Source organism: Paroedura picta, chromosome 6 (assembly GCF_049243985.1).
Source record: "Paroedura picta isolate Pp20150507F chromosome 6, Ppicta_v3.0, whole genome shotgun sequence".
Lineage (NCBI taxonomy): Eukaryota > Metazoa > Chordata > Lepidosauria > Squamata > Gekkonidae > Paroedura > Paroedura picta.
In genome coordinates, this window is record NC_135374.1 from 12,926,925 (window position 1) to 12,948,323 (window position 21,399).

The 21,399-nt window shown below is 46.9% G+C and overlaps 2 protein-coding genes across 6 annotated transcripts in view; one reads left to right on the top strand and one right to left on the bottom strand.

Moving 5' to 3' along the window:
* Positions 1-46: 46 nt before the first annotated feature.
* LOC143840595 (transmembrane 4 L6 family member 1-like) lies at positions 47-13,431 on the bottom strand. 3 transcript variants are annotated; one of them, XM_077344205.1, is made up of 6 exons: positions 13,205-13,431; positions 8,818-8,994; positions 8,106-8,171; positions 6,648-6,793; positions 3,751-3,937; positions 47-1,247 (listed from the first exon to the last, which is right to left on the bottom strand). In XM_077344205.1, the coding sequence occupies exons 2-6, from the start codon at positions 8,989-8,991 to the stop codon at positions 1,227-1,229; spliced, it is 594 nt and encodes a 197-aa protein (XP_077200320.1). In that variant the 5' UTR covers positions 8,992-8,994; positions 13,205-13,431; the 3' UTR covers positions 47-1,226. The 3 variants fall into 3 exon arrangements, with proteins under 3 accessions (XP_077200320.1, XP_077200321.1, XP_077200322.1); XM_077344206.1 differs by lacking the exon at positions 13,205-13,431 and adding an exon at positions 11,930-12,049; XM_077344207.1 differs by lacking the exon at positions 13,205-13,431 and adding an exon at positions 11,900-11,981.
* Positions 13,432-18,260: 4,829 nt separating this feature from the next.
* HEPHL1 (hephaestin like 1) overlaps positions 18,261-21,399 on the top strand; it is a 37,985-nt gene continuing 34,846 nt past the window's right edge. For all 3 annotated transcript variants that reach the window (XM_077341456.1, XM_077341458.1, XM_077341459.1), the window contains exon 1: positions 18,261-18,491. In XM_077341456.1, coding sequence (XP_077197571.1) covers positions 18,334-18,491 — 158 coding nt within the window. In that variant the 5' untranslated portion in view covers positions 18,261-18,333. The remainder of the gene's footprint in view (positions 18,492-21,399) is intronic.

Here is a 21,399-nt window from a genome sequence, read left to right on the forward strand (position 1 = left end):
CACAATTTATTCCTTTTCATTTTATTTAAAACATTTTTATTCCACTTTCCCACCCAAATAGGGTCCCCAAGATAGGAAACATGAAAACACTGAAAGATGTGAACATTAAAACAGCATTTAAAATAATGTTTAAAAGAACACATGAAAAGCATATAAACACATGAACACAGCACATCAAAACCAGGAAGGAGGGCCAATGATGGTTACTGAGGGTAAAGCAGACGAGAAAATTCTTCGCCTGATGGCAGAAGGTAAAGGCAGATAGATGAATCTTCCTGGGGAGATTCAATGAAGCTGATGGGTAGTAAAGGTAAAGGTGTCCCCTGTGCAAGCACCAGGTCATGTCTGACCCTTGGGGTGACGCCCTCTAGCGTTTTCATGGCAGACTCAATACAGGGTGCTTTTCCAGTGCCTTCCCCAGTCATTACCCTTTACCCCCCAGCAAGCTGGGTACTCAGATGGGTAGTAGATTCCCTTTAAATAGAGAATGGTTAAAATGCAGAATTTGCTGATAAAGGATGTACTGAGGGTTGCAAGAATAGGCAACTTTAAAAGGGGATTGGATAAATTCATGGAGGGTGAGTCTATCAACGGCTACTGGGCATGGTGACTGAGGGGAGCCTCCACCTTTGAAGGTATTAATCCTCTGAATCTCAGAGCCAGGGAACAACATCAGAAGCCTTGGCTTCTATGCCCTGTTGTTTGCTGTAGAGGAACTGGTTGGCCTTTGTGTGAAGCAGGATGCTGGACTAGATGAACCACAGGTCTGATCCAGCAGGATTCTTCTGATGTTCTTGATCTCTGCGCTCTGTTGTTGGCCCTCCAGAACAATTGGTTGGCTGTGAGACAGGATCTACTAATGAACTGATGAACAAATACATTGACTAGGAGCATTTCTTTTGTTCATTATGAACCAATCCTGAGTTGAGAACTGTTTCTGTGTGATTTTTTTATTGCAAAGAATTCCCCCCCCCCCGTCTACATCTTTTCTTTGTTTGATTGCAAAGATAAGATTAATCAATATATACTGTAACTTTCAGGGGCAAAACATCTAGAAGATGAATCAAACACACACCCTGAATATATTCTGATATTAAAAAGTTCAGGATTATTTTGTAGTTGTAGAGCACCCACTATGACTTCGTTCCTATCCATGTACAGAAAACGTACACAACTTTGACTGAACATGAATTGGCTGGGTGGTGCTTTTTTCCTGTGTAGGCTGGTCACATTCCTGCAACATCAGTCTGAAAACAAATGAGACAGAAGGACGAATGATCTTAATAATACAAATAACAAGATGAATGCCCGCTTTTTTAATATTTTTAGGGAATATTCTTGTGGCAGAAAAATAATGACGAACGGGAAGGCTTGGATAACTTTGATCTATCTCAAAAGCCAACTGTTGATATATAGATTTGAGTCAAGAAGAAGAAGAAGAAGAAGAGTTGGTTCTTATATGCCGCTTTTCTCTACCTGGAGGAGGCTCAAAGCAGCTTACAGTCGCCTTCCCTTTCCTCTCCCCACAACGGACACCCTGTGGGGTGGGTGAGGCTGAGAGAGCCCTGATATTACTGAAGAAGAAGAAGAGTTGGTTCTTATATGCCGCTTTTCTCTACCCGAAGGAGTCTCAAAGCGGCTTACAGTCTCCTTCCCTTTCCTCTCCCCACAACAGACACCCTGTGAGGGAGGGGAGGATGAGAGAGCCCTGATATTACTGAAGAAGAAGAAGAGTTGGTTCTTATATGCCGCTTTTCTCTACCTGGAGGAGGCTCAAAGCAGCTTACAGTCACCTTCCCTTTCCTCTCCCCACAACAGACACCCTGTGAGGGAGGGGAGGATGAGAGAGCCCTGATATTACTGAAGAAGAAGAAGAGTTGGCTCTTATATGCCACTTTTCTCTACCCGAAGGAGTCTCAAAGCGGCTTACAGTCTCCTTCCCTTTCCTCTCCCCACAACAGACACCCTGTGAGGGAGGGGAGGATGAGAGAGCCCTGATATTACTGAAGAAGAAGAAGAGTTGGTTCTTATATGCCGCTTTTCTCTACCTGGAGGAGGCTCAAAGCAGCTTACAGTCACCTTCCCTTTCCTCTCCCCACAACGGACACCCTGTGGGGTGGGTGAGGCTGAGAGAGCCCTGATATTACTGAAGAAGAAGAAGAGTTGGTTCTTATATGCCACTTTTCTCTACCCGAAGGAGTCTCAAAGCGGCTTACAGTCTCCTTCCCTTTCCTCTCCCCACAACAGACACCCTGTGAGGGAGGGGAGAATGAGAGAGCCCTGATATTACTGAAGAAGAAGAAGAGTTGGTTCTTATATGCCACTTTTCTCTACCCGAAGGAGTCTCAAAGCAGCTTACAGTCGCCTTCCCTTTCCTCTCCCCACAACGGACACCCTGTGGGGTGGGTGAGGCTGAGAGAGCCCTGATATTACTGAAGAAGAAGAAGAGTTGGTTCTTATATGCCGCTTTTCTCTACCCGAAGGAGTCTCAAAGCAGCTTACAATCGCCTTCCCTTTCCTCTTCCCACAACAGACACCCTGTGAGGGAGGGGAGGATGAGAGAGCCCTGATATTACTGAAGAAGAAGAGTTGGTTCTTATATGCCGCTTTTCTCTACTCGAAGGAGTCTCAAAGCAGCTTACAATCGCCTTCCCTTTCCTCTTCCCACAACAGACACCCTGTGAGGGAGGTGGGGCTGAGAAAACCTGGACAGAACAGCTCTGTGAGAACAGCTCTAACAGGGCTGTAGCGAGCCCCAGGTCACCCAACTGACTGCATGTCGAGGAGCAGGGAATCAACCCCAGCGTGCCAGATTAGAAGCTGGCACTTTAAAGACCAACAAGATGAGTTTTCTGTTGGTCTTGAAAGTGCTGATCGACTTGAATCTTGCTCTTCTACAGCAGACTAACAGTGCTAACTTCCGAAATCGTTGATACATAGGTTGCCAAAAAGTGTAGGCATTGAATAATTTGAGAGGAAAGTTACTGTAAGAATAAAGTGGGATAACCCCCTTTGTTTATTAGTTCATTCCATTTATAATCTGCCTTTCCCACTGAGACTCCATTCAGATTAGAGAACAGTCAAACTTAACATGATGCCAGAATTTGGTCATTTGAACTCCTAGTGTGTTGTTTGGTCCTAAAGCTAGCTGCATGCGGAGAGGGGAGGGGGAAAACAGGGATCTCAGCTCCATTTTAGGAGTATGCTGGAGATTGGAGGCAGAATGTGGGAAGGGGCTTCGTGGGGAACTGATGCCATACAGTCCTCTCTTTGAAACCACCATGACCTCCTGAAGAACTGATCTATATAGTCTGGAAGAAATCCAGCTCTAATTTGAACTAATTTGAGAACCAATGGGATGAAATGAATGCAAAAGAAATTCCATCTAAACACCCGAAAGAAGTTCCGGACAGTTAGAGGGGCTTCTCAGTGGAACAGGCTTCCTCGGGAGGTGGTGGGTTCTCCATCTTTGGAGATTTTTAAGCAGAGGCTGGATAGCTATCTGACGGAGAGGCTGATTCTGTGAATGCTCAAGGAGGTGGCAGGTTACAGCAGATGAGCGAGTGGGATGTGAGTGTCCTGCAGAGTGCAGGGGGTTGGACTAGATGGCCCAGGAGATCCCTTCCAACTCTTTGATTCTATGAACCCTTTCCTTGATCTTCATCGGGGCTATTCCACATCTTGTATGATCTGTCTCTCCTTTGAGGTGGGGAGGCCAGATCCATCAATTACGTTCTAACAGGCACTGACCTTTCTTTTCCTGACGCACGTGCCGCACATGAACCCAAGAAGCCCGTTGACGACTTGGACGAGGCAAAGGACAGCTTCGAGCATGCCGATCGCCAACAGGAGGGAAAACAGGACCACGTTCCAAAGGATGATGTTTTCCGGCTTTTTGCAGATGCTCCATGTGGTCTGGTTGAACAAATAATTATCCCTGCAAAAGGGAGAAAGTTAAATTGGGTTTTATTTGGACTCTGCTTAAGTGGCACAGAGTTGTAACCCACTTGTGGTGACCCCAGCTAGTGGCTTTCAAGATGCAGAGGTGATTTCCCATGACCTTCCTCTGCAGAACCTAGCTTGGTGGTCTCCCATCCATGTATTGACCCTGGTCAGCTTCTGAGACCTGCCGAGATCGTGCTATCCTATGCCACCTTCTCTCTGGGTTTTATTAGAAAACTTCATTCTAAAAAAATCCATCACCAGTCAGTTTGGACATTTCTTCATGAGCCTGTTTGGTGTGCTTTCAGAAGGGAGTAAGGTAGGCCCAGAGCATCAATGCAAGAACCTTTCTTAGAAGGTGTAAACTAGATTTCCTCCACAGTCCTGTTGGAGCTTCTCTTGCAGAACAGTTCTGTCAGAGCTCTTTTAGCCTCACCCACCTCACAGGGTATCTGTTGTGGGGAGAGGATGGGAGATGACCATAAGCCGCTTTGAGATTTCTACGGGTGTTGAGAAGTGGGGTATAAAAACCGACTCTTCTTCAACTCTTCAAAGCAGAGTCAAACCTAGCTGATATACAGATGGGAAACCTCCAAGAATTTGGGTGATAGTTCCTCCAGGGAACATTAGGGGCCGTAAACTGGAGGCAGGAAATAGCAAACAACCTCTGAACATCCCTTGCCTAGCTGCCAGACTGTCCTCTGATCTCCTGGCTACATTACACACATGCCAAACGGTAAATAAATAATACTAAAGCTTATAATGTATTTAATGCATTTAGTCCTCATGGCTCATAAGAAGTACTCTTGCAATGTATTCCAGCACGGAGTTTGGAAAGCAACGGTTCACACAATACAAGGCCCACCAATCCTAATAGCTGATCACTGCATCTTTTCCTTGATCCTAAAGGTGAGTTTTCAGGGTGGGAGGGATTACTTGCTGAATCGATTCTCTCCTGCATTGTAAATTTGTCCGTGTCAATCGTATGAAGTCATCCCAATCTTTGGTCTGTTTAATTCTTATGTGGTTCAGACATCTTTTTACACCATTTGTTGAAGGAAGCAACTTCGCATCTTCCTCAAGAGGAAAATTATACTTGTATCTCCCAACCTTACACTTGCAGAAAGATAAAAGCCTAGCTCAGGACACCATGAACTTGGAGAGAGACACAAGACAAGGTTTAGATACCACAAAAAACGTCAACAACGGGAAAAACATTTAACTCTGTAAGCCTCCCTGGGCAGGGAAAGATTTCTGCCCCCTTTGGAAGATTCTGCAGGGCCAACTGTTAACCCTGTAATTTCCTAATTCTAAAGGGAACATTGCTCAATTTGATAGCTTTGCAGATTATGCCCATTTCTCCCAGAGAAGCTGAAGATTTATTCAAGTTGCTCCATGGAGATTTACCATATGCCCCTGGTGTAATTCTTTCCACTTTGTTCCTTTCCCACCTGGACATTCTATCACTTTGTCCATTCTCTCCCTGCACACCTGGACCTATTCTGCACACAATAGATTCTTCACTTCAGAAGTAGATTTTCCTGTTCCACACAGGAAAATCCAGCTGCCAAAGCACATTGAAAGTGCATTATCCTATGTGTTTGGAATGGGCCCTGGACTCTTGCTTGCTCCAGCCGCTAGTAAAGGAACAGCCAAAACAATTGGGGAAGTAAAATTAAATTTACTCAGGGTGGTTTTCTCCTTACTGGGCATGTTGACCCACCCCCTCCAACCCCGTCCAACCCCTCCAATCGGTGTGACCCCTCTTAGGCTTTGGCAGAACCCTGAGGTTTAATGTGTAACTCTGGTTTGGAAATGCTGGTCTATGCAGCGTAGAAGCAGAGACGACCCATCAGCCGAAGATGAGTAGACAAGAAAGAAATTTTCAAGCTGGCGATGGCAAAAACTTTATTCAAACAATAGAACGAGTTCCTAAAACCCCGTTTTCGTATTGAACTTCATCAGCAAACTTATTTCTTAATTGTTTTTTTTCAAGGATACTAACGAAGTCTTCAATACACTATCTTATATTTTATACCTTATATTTTATGCCATATAACTATTAGTATCAAAAGTCCATGAAGGTAACTATCTTATAAATGACCATGAAGGGAACCATGTTATAAATGGGTCATTTACAGGGGTAGTCAACCTGTGGTCCTCCAGATGTCCATGGACTACAATTCCCATGAGTCCCTGCCAGCGTTTTCTGGCAGGGGCTCATGGGAATTGTAGCCCATGAACATCTGGAGGACCACAGGTTGACTACCCCTGATTTATAAGATAGTTACCTTTATGGACCTTTGATATTAATAGACCCATGTTATATGGCATAAAAACATAAGGTCTAAAATATAAGGTAGTGTGTTGAAGACTTTGTTAGCATCCTTGTAAAAAATCAATTAACAAATAAGTTAACTGATGAAGTAAAATAACTTGTTCCATTGTTTGAATAAAGTTTTTGCCATCGCCAGCTTGAAAATGTCTTACTGAACTACACAGAGTGGCAGCTTCTCTCCAACGTCTTAGGTAGATGTCTTCAATCTTTCATCTTTCACTTTCTATCAGACTAGAGATGTCAGGGCTTGAACCTGGGACCTTCTGCACGCCAAGCACTTGCTCTACCACTGAGCCACGACCCCTTTCTATCATTGGGCCACTTGGCAACTATTTCCTTTCTGAGCACAGGGTTCAGTTCTACTCACATGAAGGTGTTGTTCCGGAAAGGGTAAACGTATACTTCGTCACCAATATCACAAAGAGGACCATTGATCAACCCCAAGGATGAGATGATCACACAGTACACACTGCCTGAGGCCCCCAACACAGCAAAGAGGACGGACAGCAGCATCTGAAAGGGGGACAAGGGTCAGTATCTTAGCCTTATTAGGAATCTGGACAGGGGAAAGTCATGCGGGGAATTTGGTGCACAGATGTGGTGGAAAAGAAGAAGAAGAGTTGGTTCTTATATGCTGCTTTTCTCTACCCGAAGCGGCTACAGTCGCCTTCCCTTTCCTCTCCCCACAACACTGTTAGGGTGGTGAGGCTGAGAGAGCCCTGATATCACTGAAGAAGAAGAAGATTTGGTTCTTATATGCTGCTTTTCTCTACCCAAAGGAGTCTCAAAGCAGCTTACAATCGCCTTCCCTTTCCTCTCCCCACAACAGACACCCTGTGAGATGGGTGAGGCTGAGAGAGCCCTGAGATTACTGAAGAAGAAGAAGAGTTGGTTCTTATATGCCACTTTTCTCTACCCAAAGGAGTCTCAAAGTGGCTTACAGTCTCCTTCCCTTTCCTCTCCCCACAACAGACACACTGTGAGGGAGGGGAGGATGAGAGAGCCCTGATATCACTGCCTGGTCAGAACAGCTTTATCAGTGCTGTGGAGAGCCCAAGGTCACCCAGCTGGCTGCATGTGGCAGTCCAGAGGAGCGAGTCCAGAGGAGGGCTACGAAGATGGTATGGGGTTTAGAGACCAAGACGTATGAGGAAAGGCAGAGGGAGCTTGGTCTGTTTAGCCCAGAGAGAAGACAACTAAGAGGTGATATGATAACTATCTTCAAATACTTGAAGGACTGTCATATAGAAGATGGAGCGGAATTGTTTTCCGTTGCCCCAGAGGGTCAGACCAGAAATTAATTCAAAATGACTTTCGGCTAAACATCCGGAAGAAGTTCCTGACAGTCAGAGCAGTTCCTCAGTGGAACAGGCTTCCTCAGGAGATTCTCCTTCTTCAAAAGTTTTTCAGCAGAGGCTAGATAGCCATCTGACAGAAATGCTGATTCTATGAACTGAGGCAGATTGTAAGTGGGCAGGCAGAAGGGACTGTGTAGGCCCTTGGCTCCTGTGGCCCTTTCTTGCGTGCCCAGGGAAATGCCAATTGCCACTTCAGAAATGACTACCTCATTTAAATCCCTCCCCCCCCCAGTTGCTGCCCTCCTTAAGCTCTGAAAACCCAGCTTTTCTTCTTCTAACTGGAGCTATGACAAAATTCCCCAACCCCCTGTCCTAAGGCAAAGTCTAGGGAGGGAAGGAGCAGAAGTCTTTGACAGTTGACTAATAGCAGACTGGGCTTCTTCCAGCATTGCTATTTTACTTGTGTATCTTATCCCCATCTCCCTCTTAAGAACGGAGGTCCCCAGGTTACGGGTAAAGCTGCTTACTCCACATCTGTTACCACAGCATCCTTCTCCGCCAGCGCCCAGCATCATAAATGCGGGCAACAGTATCTGAAAAAGAAAAGGAAAGGTTGTGCGTACAATTATATCCCACTTTTTAGCCATTTTGTCCCAAGCTGTTTAGCCTTACGAAGGCACACACTGAAGTCAGACGTGTACCCAGTTCTGTTTGCTCAGCTGCTGGCCTGCTTTTTCTTCATTGTGGGGAAACCTCTCTCTCCATACCAGAAACAGGATGTCAGAATACGACAAAGGAAGTGACATCAGAATGTAATATTCAAACAAGGTAGATGAGGCTCAAATCATAGAATAATAGAGTTGGAAGGGACCTCATGGGTCATCTAGTCCAGCCCCCTGCACTATAGGATGGGTGCTCCAGTGATCTTCTGGGGATGGATCCTAAGCAACTAGTTCTGCAGGGTTTTGTAGGAGTCCGGTAGTCCTTGGACATCTGGAGAGCTACAGTCTGACCAGCCCTGCACTACACCAAGCTGGTTCTCAATGGCTGCTTCTTGTAGACCCAAAGCTAATGCCTCATGGGATCTCTGAAGCATCTCTTGCTACAATGGGATACAGGAAACACCAGACTGGTCCTTTACTTTAGGAATGGGACTCTTGGGGAAAAGGCAAGTGAGCACCAGGAGATACTTTAGTGGGGCACTATTGCCCTACAGCGACCGGGAAAATCTTTTCTTACCAGTATTCCAGCTCCCAGAATGCCATGGAAAAACCAGACCAAGTCAGTGATCCTGTCAGCTTCTAGCACTTGCCCATTAGGGAAGTAGAGGAGACAATTCGAGATAATGGCACAGAGAGAGAGAGAGAACAGGGAAATCCCGATACATCTGGAACATTTGCCGGTCGACATCATGCCCTGGGGCATAAAAACAAGAGAAAACATGAACTGAGTGTGCAGTCTAGAAGCAAACAGAAACTGGTGAATGCCTTTAAAAAAAAGAACTATGTATGAGCAACACAAAGTTTTTCTGAAAATGTGAACTGCATTTACAATATTTTTAATCCCTTTTAGTTTCATAATGGGCCACTAACGGAAAGCTTTAAAGCCACACGCTGGAGGAAAGCCAATCAATGAACAACAAAAATCAATTAAATGTGAAACCACAGCAAAACATAACATCCACCCTGCTCCTTTCCAAATTACAGACACACGAGAAGAAAGGGATTAGCAGCAGGAGATGTCTTTAGTCAAGGAACAAGAATCTCTTTTACAGCATGGTTTGGGGCCTCCTGCTGAGATGCCCACAGAGAAAGCATGACCATTTCTGCACAGAGGCATACAACACGCACCACCTCCTGGGAGACCCCTCCCACGTTATCCCGCCACCTCCTTGCAGCTTTTCCCTTCCCGTGGACAACCCTCATTTCTCTCCCCGCTCCTCAGGTTGACAATCAACACAAGCCACCAATCCCTTCACAACGGTTGTTTTGGGAACTCAAACTTCTGTCCCCCCAAGTCCCAAAATTTATTTTAAAAAATACACTTCCACATTGCTATGGGGAAACACCACAACAGTAAAACATTTTTTTAAAACTTTCACTTCCGTGTTGCTACGGGATCACGGAACAACAATAAAACATTTCCTTAGATCCCTTTTCGAGATACTTTGTATAATGGTCTCTATGTTTGGGTAGATTTGTGATAAGAGGCATATGGTAACTGGACCCCTATGATTATATGTTCACAATAAAGATTTACAATAAAGAACATGGGCGCCAATCTAATAGGGAGACGGCTGCTTCATCACACCTTCCCCGTTCATAACCCCCCCACACACACACCAGAAAACACAAACAGGAAAGTTTTAACTGCCCAATCCCAATATTATAGTGCACAATAAAGATAAAATTTTATTTGTACTGAGGGCACGTCACTTTGCAGTCCCTCAGCAACACGGACCATGCCATTTTTTAAATTTTCAGTCAGGAAATGGAGAGTGGAGGGCGGGTACGAAGGCGAGCAAAATACTACCGGGTCTGTTGCACATTTTCCCCTTCAGACAGACTTGCCCCTGTTTGCACCCCAATTTGCAGCACAACAAGAAAGGGAAAACATTTTTTTGTGATTTCCCTCATCGCAGAACAAACCGGATGAAAATTCGCACTGACTCCTGCACAGCCGCGGGTTGCTGCGGGCATCATGTAGAAGCAGCACTAAAACCCGCAAGCAATGAGAAGCTGTGCTGGGGCAAATTTCTCATGCAGAAATGGTCCATGAAACAGTTTCCCACAGTGTTCCACACTCTTGGCATCACTGTTGAAAAGTCTCTGACCTAAAGGACCATCTAATGGCTTTCCACTGGGAAGAAGAACTGTTTTTTTGTACCGCACCACTGCTGCCACCACCACCACTGCCCTGGATTATCATCATAGCTAGATTCCCCCTCAAACATACTGCTGTTCGTTTGTACTCTCTTCCAATTCTTTACCCGTAATCTTACTCCATTGTTTCTTGGAGGTCCTTACTATCTGGTTTTGTAATATGGTTTGATTCTCAGTTAGACAGATTGTCTATAAATGACGTAAATAAAAAACAACTGACTCTAAACCTGTGTCCCAACTCTCATTGAAAAACTGGGCAAATAAAAATACGACAACTTGCTAAGGATGGAGAGGGGTGATCTCTAGTGAATTTCCCTAAGAAGAAAGAGCCATTTTCAAGACATTTCAAGCATTTTTAGAAGATGAGTTGGCTCTTATATGCCACTTTTCTCTATCTGAAGGAGTCTCAAAGTGGCTTACAATTGCCTTCCCTTTCCTCTCCCCACAACAGACACCATGTGAGGTAGGGGAGGCTGAAAGCACCCTGATGTTACTGAAGAAGAAGAGTTGGTTCTTATATGCCACTTTTCTCTACCCGAAGGAGGCTCAAAGCAGCTGACAAAATCACCTTCCCTTCCTCTCCCCACAACAGGCACCCTGTGAGGGAGGTGAGGCTGAGAGAGCCCTGATAGTACTGTTCCATAGGAAAAGCAGTATCAGAGCTGTGACAAGGCCACCCAGACAGCTGCATGTACTGGGAATCAAACCCAGCTCACCAGTTTAGAATTCTAACCACTACACCAAGCTGTTTATTAGTAAGCAGCAGCTTTAGCATTCCCTAATCCATCTCATCCTAGTATGCCCATTATATATATTGGAAAATAAAACCTTTAAAAGTATGTTTGCTGGGAGAAAGTCCTACAGCGCCATCTATTGGAAGAGCTGCTTTCTACAGCGTAACTGGCACAGTGCCTTCCTACCATAGGGATTGTCTATGCTGGGTTTTGTACTTCACTTTTGTCCCCAATTGGTTGGCCAGGTTCACCTGGGCACTGTCAGGGAATGGGACGGGGTTGGGTAAGGTTACTAGATTCAAGTTGGGAAACTCCTGGAGATTTGGGGATTGAGTTTGGGGAGGATGGGGACCTCAGTGGGTTCCAGGGCCATTGAAATCACCCCCCAAAGCATCCATTTTCTCCAGGGGAACTGATATTTGCATTCTGGATATATTACATAATTCCAGGGAATCCTCAGGTCCTTAAGCTGAGAGAGCGCTGATATCACTGCTGGTCAGAACAGCTTGATCAGCGCTGTGGCGAGCCCAAGGTCACCCAGCTGGCTGCATGTGGGGCAGCACGGAATCAAACCCAGCTCTCCAGATTAGAAGTCCGCACTCCTAACTACTACACCAAGCTGGCTCTCCTTTCAAATCCTTATTCAGCCCTATAGCAAAACAACTGCTTGAGACCTTGATCTAAAAGGCTAACAGAAATGCTCACCTTAGTTCCCGAAATGGAGAATAAACTTACCCCATCGGTAAGACCTCCAACCGGAAAAGACCAACCCAGGATGACTTCACCCCTTGGCTCTCCTCCATACCAGCCTTAGGATGGCACCCTAGCTCTCTGGAGGTGGGAATTCCATTAAACCGCAGAATGAGGAACTACCCCGTAAATGACTGCAATTTGTCAAGTGCCAAATCTATGTGTCATATCGATTTTTTAAAAAATGTTCCACTGGTCAATGGGCCCCTGGAGGGCGCATTGATTTTCTGTCCTTCAGTTTAGGCCTCTGTTTTCCTGCCGCTGTATGGCAAGCACTGCGATATCCCAGCTAAAGAAAGCAGGGGAGATACCGCCTAAAGAATTGGGGATAGAGGGAGAAAGGCTACAGCTGATGCAGAAAGAATCACTGGAATGATTTTAGTACGTGGCTATCATCTTTAGGAGCCTCTTGTGGCGCAGAGTGGTAAGGCAGCCGTCTGAAAGCTTTGCCCATGAGGCTGGGAGTTCGATCCCAGCAGCCAGCTCAAGGATGACTCAGCCTTCCATCCTTCCGAGGTCGGTAAAATGAGTACCCAGCTTGCTGGGGGGTAAACGGTGATGACTGGGGAAGGCACTGGCAAACCACCCCGTATTGAGTCTGCCATGAAAACGCTGGAGGGCGTCACCCCAAGGGTCAGACATGACCCGGTGCTTGCACCGGGGATACCTTTACCTTTTATCATCTTTAGGGGTCGGACACAGCAAAATGGGAATCTCTCTGGGCTAAAGTGTGGAGAGATTCCCATCTTGCCATGTCCTACCTCTGAAGATGGCAGCCATGGTTCCCAGCAAAACATCAGGGCAGGCTTTCCTTGCTGAGGTGAGGTTCTTCCACTGAGCTGTAGCTTCTCTCCGCTGAGCCAAGTTCCAAGGCTCAATACTTGGACGGGAGACCACCAAGGAAGAGGAAGGCGATGGCTTTCCAGCTCTGTTTCCCACTGCCTTGAACGCTCCTTGTCGGGGCTGCCATCAGTCAGTTGTGACTTGACAGGACCTGCATGCATCTTTAAGGTGACCCTGAACACCCAGCCAGCCTTGTACTCAACTTGGTCCATCAAGATCTGTATTGCCTTCTTGAGTTGGAGGTGGCTCCCCAGGTGTGGAAGGCAGCAATCTTTCACACCCCTTAGCACCCAGTTCTTTTAACTGGAGACGCCAAGGGTTGAACCGAGGACCTTCAGCACGCAATGTCGGTGCTACCCCTAAGCCATAGCCCTCCATCTATTTAACATTGACCAAGTACAAAAGAGAGTCTCTTACCTCGATGAGCCGATCAGAACCGGCCCTATCAGAGGGTGTCACATCTCCTCCGAGCCACAAAACAGATCCTCGGTTTTGGCTGAGCCTCTTCACACTTTCAGGGAAAAAGAGATCTGCTGTGCTGCACAAGCCTACAAGGAACGATCCAAACCAAAGATACTCCCTCCTGCTCTGCTGAAGAAGGAAAGTGCTTTGGGGTGAAACCGAAAAGAGCCAACTCTATCTGCGTGGGTTCCACAGGCACTATTGATTTTTAAAACGACAAAAGCATCGCTGTGTTCCAGGGATCAATGGCTTCGGGCTGTATTGATTAACTTGGAGCTTGCAGTGTTTGTCATTACTCTTGTTCCTTTAATCCCTTCGGTGTTTTAAACCACCCTAATCCCCTGTGGACAACCGTAGAAAAGGCAAGAACAGCCAGAAAGGGAGTTGTCAGTGCAGCTCCATGCTGGGAAACAACCTGATATTAAACTGTGCTCCTATTTAGGATTGTGCTGTCTTCTTGGTGCCAGCGTGGTGTACTGTTAAGAGAGGCGGCTTCTTCTTTTTTTCTGTTTATACAAAGTTTTTTATTTTATTTTCCAAGATTAAAGATAGTACAATGCAAGTAATCTACATTATTGATACAGAAAAAAACCCTGAAACATTCCTCAGGCTTCAAGAAACCCCAGAATTGGTGTGATTATGCAGAATATGATTAGGAAGCAGAACTGTGGACATGCCCACTTTCGTGAAATCCTTGGCTGAGAAAGCTTGCTATAAGGGCGTTATAGGGAATGGGGATCAAATCTTCTTTAGGGATTTGATGTCAAGTAGTGGATCTGCTGACTTTTAAGAGGATCTCCTTTGCTTTATCCCTGGTATGTCCACAAAGAAAGGAAATATTTCCAAAAAGCCACATCTCGGGCATCGTCTTCTAACTCGAGTTGTGGTCAGGCTTGGAGAAAAATGTCCTGTTCTTTTAACAGACACTTTAAGTGTGGAAATGAGCATGGAGGTAAATAACATCACCAAGTAAATAACTTCCCATTAAGCCTCTAACAAAGGGATCCCCCCCCACCTTCTAATGTAGCCCAGGAATGTCTCACTGATCAAGGAAATACAGTGTGTGTAACAATATATATATATTAAATAAATAATTTGTCTCTCAGCGAAAGTCTTGGGATAAAATTTCAGAATTCCTAGGAACACAGTTTGAAAACCCCTGGCGTAAGAGCACCAGGAGAGATGCCTGAACTACAAGGCTAAAACAAACAAAAGCAAGCCCATAAATTTTTCTTGTCACATTAGAAACTGGTCTATACGTGAAGGTTGACTCGTCCTTTTTAAAGGCATCAGTCTTATGCCTTATTTACTCAGAACATGAAATATTTTATTGGGGACGGGCAGAAACCCTTCTGGTGGTTACTTTCTTAACATGAGGTAATATTTAGTCTTTGCTGTTGTACACTGAAGACAAATTTCTGTTTTGCCAAGCAGTGTTAAGACCCCATACCTTTAGATAATAATTTTTACATCTATCTTTCTGCTGGGAAATTCCTGAGAATAGAAACAGAAGCCCCAGACATAGTTATCTGTCTGTGAAAATTTATCTTCCCCTTTCTCCAAGGAGCCTGGAAGTGTATACACAATCCCTGTTAAATCCCTTTTATTCTTATAAAGACCAGAAACAGCTGTACTTCGGTGTGTATCTTTTTGGCTTGATACTTCCCAGAAACTTCAGGGTTCACCAGAACGAGAGATACCTGTAGAAGAGGCCCAAAATATAAAATACATGAATTACCAATAAGAATAATAACAAATGTGTGGTTCTTCTTATGTGTAAAATCTTGATTCTTTAATGTTCTCAGCACAATTCTTGCCAGAATACAGTCCGGTACAAAGGCATTTTCAAATCTCTTTCTTAAAAGAGCAAGAATACTAAATGATTTGTTAATTTTTAAGCATGGTGTAAACCCTAACATAGAGCCTCTTGTGGCGCAGAGTGGTAAGACAGCCGTCTGAAAGCTTTGCCCATGAGGCTGGGAGTTCGATCCCAGCAGCCGGCTCAAGGTTGACTCAGCCTTCCATCCTTCCGAGGTCGGTAAAATGAGTACCCAGCTTGCTGGGGGGTAAACGGTAATGACTGGGGAAGGCACTGGCATACCGCCCCGTATTGAATCTGCCATGAAAATGCTAGAGGGCGTCACCCCAAGGGTCAGACATGACTCGGTGCTTGCACAGGGGATACCTTTACCTTTACCTTTCAACCCTAACATGTTATACACTAGTTTTACCAAAGTGAAATAAAAGTAGAAGCACTTACCAATTAACCCTAAGTTATTAACACTGTATTAATGTTGGATAATGCACTTCCTGTGTGCTTTGACAGCCAGATTTTCCTCTGCAAATTTTCTTTGCACCCTCCCCTTTGTGACACATCAGCAAATTCTGTTCTACATGGGAAGAAAGTACAGAGCTTTTTCGTTGTGTTATTTTCCGAATCCCTCCGATCATCAAAAAGAGATGTGCAATCTGCACAGTCAGGGCAATGACCACTTAATGAATGTACTGGCACATTTTATGAGGCAATAAACACCAATTAACTTGGGGTAAAGCCAAAGGAACCCAAAGGCTCAGGCGTTTAAATGAAGCACAAGAATGGATCGCTGAGACAGCACTAAACCCACCCGCAACTATTATGGTCTGAGATAAAGGATTACGTTAACATTGGGGCTTCTTGCCCACACAAACACACAAAAAAAGATTGATTCAGGTTGCCACACTCACAGTGTTTAAAAACTCAGCCTCTGTATTAATGTAAAAGAAGAAGAAGAGTTGGTTCTTATATGCCGCTTTTCCCTACCCGAAGGAGGCTCAAAGCGGCTTACAGTCGCCTTCCCTTTCCTCTCCTCACAACAGACACCCTGTGAGGTGGGTGAGGCTGAGAGAGCCCTGATTTTATTGCTGGGTCAAAACAGCTTTATCAGTGCCATGGCGAGCCCAAGGTCACCCAACTGGTTGCATGTGGGGGAGCGCAGAATCGAACCTGGCATGCCAGATTAGAAGTCCGCACTCCTAACCACTACACCAAACTGGCTCTCCATCCCCCTTGAGCTCCAGGTATGAAGGGAGGACTGAAAATGAAAGTTCTTACAAGGAATTCAAAACAGCATGCGCTAATGCAGAGAGGGAAGCAAAATAATAGACATGACAAGTGAACCAGGATGGTGTAGTGGTTGCAAGATCAGACGAAGATCCAGGAGACCCAGGTTTGAACCCCCACTCTGCCATAGAAAGTCGCTGGGTGACCGGGGCTGAAAAGTCCTTCCTGGCCACCAGCAGGTCATGGGAGGATAGAGTTGCCAGAGAAACTCCTGGAGATTTGTGGTCAATGGAGGCATTAGCACTTGTGTATGTAGAGACTCTTGTGGTACAGAGTGTTAAGGCAGCAGACATGCAGTCTGAAGCTCTGCCCAGGAGGCTGGGAGTTCAATCCCAGCAGCCGGCTCAAGGTTGACTCAGCCTTCCATCCTTCCGAGGTCGGTAGAATGAGTACCCAGCTTGCTGGGGGGTAAAGGGTAATGCTTGGGGAAGGCACTGGCAAACCACCCCGTATTGAGTCTGCCATGAAAATGCTGGAGGGCGTCACCCCAAGGGTCAGACATGACCCGGTGCTTGCACAGGGGATAACTTTACCTTTTTAATGTATGTATGTATGATGATTTCATGGGGCAAGTTGCTAAGCTCAGTGAGGGTGAATCCTTGTTCTTCAGACCCCCGTCCTTCTTGGCTCCTTAAGAGAAGCGATGAGAGGATAGGAAATAGTAAAGCTGTCATTGACAACAGGCGAGCTCACGGAAACGGTGAAGGAAGCAGCGGTCTGCCCCCTGCTGAAAAACCAGCTCAGGACCTTCGGGACCCCCCCAATTACTACCCAATCCTGCACTTAGCATTCCTGGGAAAGGGGATAGCACACAGCTGCAGACCAGCTGTCAGTGTACTTAGAGGAAACTTCAGCCTTTGACCCCTACCCATCTGGCTTCCATCCTGGCCACGGGGTGGAGACGGTGCTGGATGCCCTGATGAATGATGTCTGGTGCCAGCTGGATCTAGATGGGTTGGCGCTGCTGGTACATTGTGCAGGGTGTTGGACTAGATGACCCTGGAGGCCCCTTCCAATTCTATGATTCTATACTGCGTGATCTATCAGCAGCATTTGACGTTGTGGATCATGAGCTCCTTGCTCACCGCCTCACTGGTGCTGGAATCTGGGGAACGGCCCTTCAACGGCTGATCTCTTTCCTCCAGAACAGAAGAGGTGTGGTGGGAGAGGGCCGATTACGGGAATTCCAACTCCCCTGTGGGGTCCCACAGGGCATGGTCCACTCCCCCACATTATTCAACATCTTCAGGCACCCTCTGGCCCAGCTGGTCCGGGATTTGGGGCTGGGTTGGCATCAGTATGCTGATGGCCCCCAGCTCTACCTCTTGATGGATGGCCAGCCCAACTCCCGCTCCCCCCCCCCGAAACATTTGCCAGATGTTTGGCAGTAGCGACAGTCTAGCTCAGGCAGAGTTGCCTGAAGCTAAAAATTCCAAGATGGAGGTCCTCTGGCCAGGTAGGAAGGGTCCACAGGAAGTACTGTATTTGTATGAACGTTGGAAGCTGCTACAAGCTGGTAACCCCAGAAGTAGTGGCATATAAATTTAAAGGAAGGAAGGAAGGAGGGAAGGAAGGAAGGAAGGAAGAAAAACGAAGGAAGGAAAGGACAGATGGACTTGTATGTAGCTGCACAATCATGAGAGCATCCTGGAGCCCCCAAGAGGCCCCCCTAGCCATCGATCCAGGAGTCCCAGGAAACATCTTTCTTCATGGCCGTAGGTAAGCACGCAGGGGGACCGACCCGGCCAGTTCTCCAGCGTTGCTCCCAGCCTGGCAGGAGGCCTGGTGCCTCTCGTCCTCCCACCCCTCCAGGCCTTTCTTCGCAGGCCAGCATGGCAGGAGGCTGCTCTTCTCCAAATTGATGGACAGGGCGGGGCTTGGCCGAGGTTCTCGGACTCTGGGCGGGTCGTGGGCCCGCCGAGAGAGGGAGCTGGCTTTGCAGCCCGGCAGGCGAGGGAGCGCGGCGTCTAAGCGCTGGTCAGCGATGCCGTCCGGGCGGCGGATCGTCGCTTGGCTCGTGTGTTTCCTCGCCGTCGGGGAGGCGGCCGAGCGGCTTTACTACCTGGGCATCGTGGAGGAGTTCTGGGATTACGCGCCGACCGGGAAGAATCTGGTCTCGGGGAGGAACCTGAGCGCAGAGGAGTAAGTGGAAGGCGGCCTGGGCGGCGGGCGGGGAGGTCTCCCCTGCAAGCCTCCGTCCCAGCGGGCGGCCGGTGCGCCTGAAGGAGCGCGGCCAGGGTTTGAGCTTCCGTGGGCGCGCACGCTTCCTCCGGCGGTGCGTCCAAAGGAGAGAGGAAACTCGTAGTTGGTCTAGCGAGGGGTTCCCATGCTGCGCATTTGGATTGAAGATGCTCTTTACTCATTTGCTGCTGGACTTTCTGCTCATATCTGCAGGGGTAGTCAACCTGCGGCCCTCCAGATGTTCGTGGACTACAATTCCCATGAGCCCCTGCCAGCAGGGGCTCATGGGAATTGTAGTCCACGAACATCTGGAGGGCCGCAGGTTGACTACCCCTGCTTGTGAGCCCTCTTCCGTTGTCCAAGGAAGGGTGCCTGCATGTGAAAGCTCGCACCTAGTGTTAAGGTGACCAGATTGTCCCATTTTTGGACATCTGGGGGCACCTGGCAAATTGTACCTATGTTGAAATTAAAAATATATATATTACAATACTATTTTTGCGTTCTATACATTCTATGAAACTTTTTGTTGCTCCGTATAGACCAAATTTTAATAAAGAACCACCCACTCCGGTCAATGGTGTCCCGCTTTACCAATGTTGAAATCTGGTCACCTTAACCTAGACCAAATCTTTGGGGGTCTTCAAGGGACCAACGTAAGTGACATCAGTTCCCGACCCCGGGGAGAAAAGACAGGGCACAAATGAAGTAAATCATGAAATAATGCACACTTAATTTTATGTGACTTCTCCATTCGTACTTGTGTGCTTGAACTGGGGGATAGGCCTAAAAGTTTTCCTACAGGGAGTTATTTCAGTTGATGACCGCTGAAGTCAATAGGATTGGAAATCCCTGATTATGAAGGGCAGAATCATTCATTGCATGCCAGACCCAGGTGGCAGAAGCTCTCAGAAGCAATAGCTGCTCTCTGTCTCATCTGTTCAGGGAAACATGAAAGGCACGTTAAAGTATTATTGAAGCTGCCTTGTACTGAACTAGTTTATACTGCCAAGTTCAGACTGGCTGTGACTCTCCAGGGCCTTTCATATCACCTCCTGCCTGGTCCTTTTAACGAGAGATGCTCAGGACTGAACCCGGGGTGTCCAGCCTGCAGGCATGCTCCGCCACTGAGCCTCTGCGCATGTTTTTGAGCACTCACAGCTGAAAGGGGTGGTGGTGGGGATTTTAAGAAGAGGATGCCACGTTTATTAAATGTGACTTTGCCCCAGCCACGAGTATTAAGAGTAAAGGTGATTTTAAAAGGCATTCTGCAGTGATGGGTAGGTTCGAATTCAGTGACTTCCTTGAACAGAACAGGCTGCAAAGCTGAAATCTCTCTGTTGTCTCCTTAATCGTCATTGGCTTCTACCATGTTGTTCCTTAGCATTTAAATTGCCTGCTGCTGGTTTTCGCTGCTTGAGAGCCGAGGAACAGAGCAAATTCTTAGGATTCCAAAGCACTGGTGTGCAAAATCAGTCCTCTGTCAGCAGCTCTTGGCCAGATGCTTGCCTGACACTTCTGTGGTCATTGGAGTTAAGCAAAGTAAGATGCAGGAATGGGGAAACTGTCAGGCCGAAATCTTGACTCTCCTTTCACAGTGTATTTATGCAGTTCTTTGTTTCTCCCTCCAATTGGCAATGTTCATTTCTTGCCGCTAGTAGGGGACATTTGTTCCTGTCGCCCTAGGATTGCCAACCTCCAGGTGGGACCTGGAGATTTGCTGTTATATGCAACCTCAAGGTGACCAATATCAGTTCCCTGCCAACGTCCTGCCACCCCCAACCTCCCTCCCTAGGCTCCACCCGCCCAAATCTCCAGGTATTTCCCAACCCAGAGCTGGCAACCCAGCGACAAGATCCTTACATCCTGTGGATTGCATTAACTTACCCTGAGTAATGCATCTTCAGTTTCAGTGAGAAGATGGTGGGGATATAAAATGTCAATAAATAAACTCGACCTAGAAAGTGTAGAGCTGTAGGTTATCAGAGTAGGATCCTGGAGACATGGGTTCAGTTTCCAGCAATGCCATTCATCTCCTCTGGGAGGTTTGGACTAGACGTGCTGTCCTACTCCACAGGGTTGTTGTGGAGTTCAAATGGGGGGAGAGAGTAGTGTTTGGCTCCCCAGCCACAATGCAAAGAATGAATCAGGCTAGTGCAGTGTGGGAACCTGTATTAGCACATGAAGCTGCGATTTAATGAGTCAGGCCATTTATCTTTCAAAGTTGGTCTTATCTTACTTTGCCTACACGTATTTTCGCCACATCATGAGATCCAACTCCACAGAGAAAGCAATTATGTTAGGATTGGTCAGCGGAAAAAGGAAACCAGCTCGACAAGGAGCACGGTGGCTGGACGCAGTCAGAGTGGACACCGGCCAGAACATTGCATAGCTGGGGGAGGTGGTGCGAGATCAGGAATTGTGGCATCAGCTATGCCATGGGATCGCCAAGAGTTGGACACGACCGAATGGCTAACACCAACTCCGATTTTGCCTACCATTAATCATATCACATTACAGTCCACTATTCAGTTCTAACTAGTGAGTGCGGTTCGGTGCGGTTCGGCCGTTTCTGCAATCACCGAAGGCCGAAGCGGCATGTAGGAGGGTGGCAGCAGTGGTGGGCCAGCCGGCGGCCGCACACAGACACAGAGCTCTGTGCCAGCGTGCGGACGCCGGCTGGCCTGCCGCTACCCCTCCTCTGTGCAGCGCTGGCCGCCTCAGGATTCGGTAATCACCGAGGCTGCCGAACCACACCGAAGCGCACAACCCTAGAACTTCTAACCTAATGAACAGTAGAATGTAATGTAATTTAGAATGGGAGATTAGAATTTAATTCTCAGGTCTGAGGGTAGAACTCTGCATGGCCGGT

Coding starts and splice junctions, on each gene's coding strand:
- LOC143840595 (XM_077344205.1), bottom strand. CDS start 8,991: ATGATGTCGACCGGCAAATGTTCCAGATGTATCGGGATTTCCCTGTTC. Junction 8,172..8,817: donor TTCTGGGAGCTGGAATACTG/GTAAGAAAAGAT, acceptor TTTCTTTTTCAG/ATACTGTTGCCCGCATTTAT. Junction 1,248..3,750: donor CGTGCGTCAGGAAAAGAAAG/GTCAGTGCCTGT, acceptor ATTTGTTTTCAG/ACTGATGTTGCAGGAATGTG.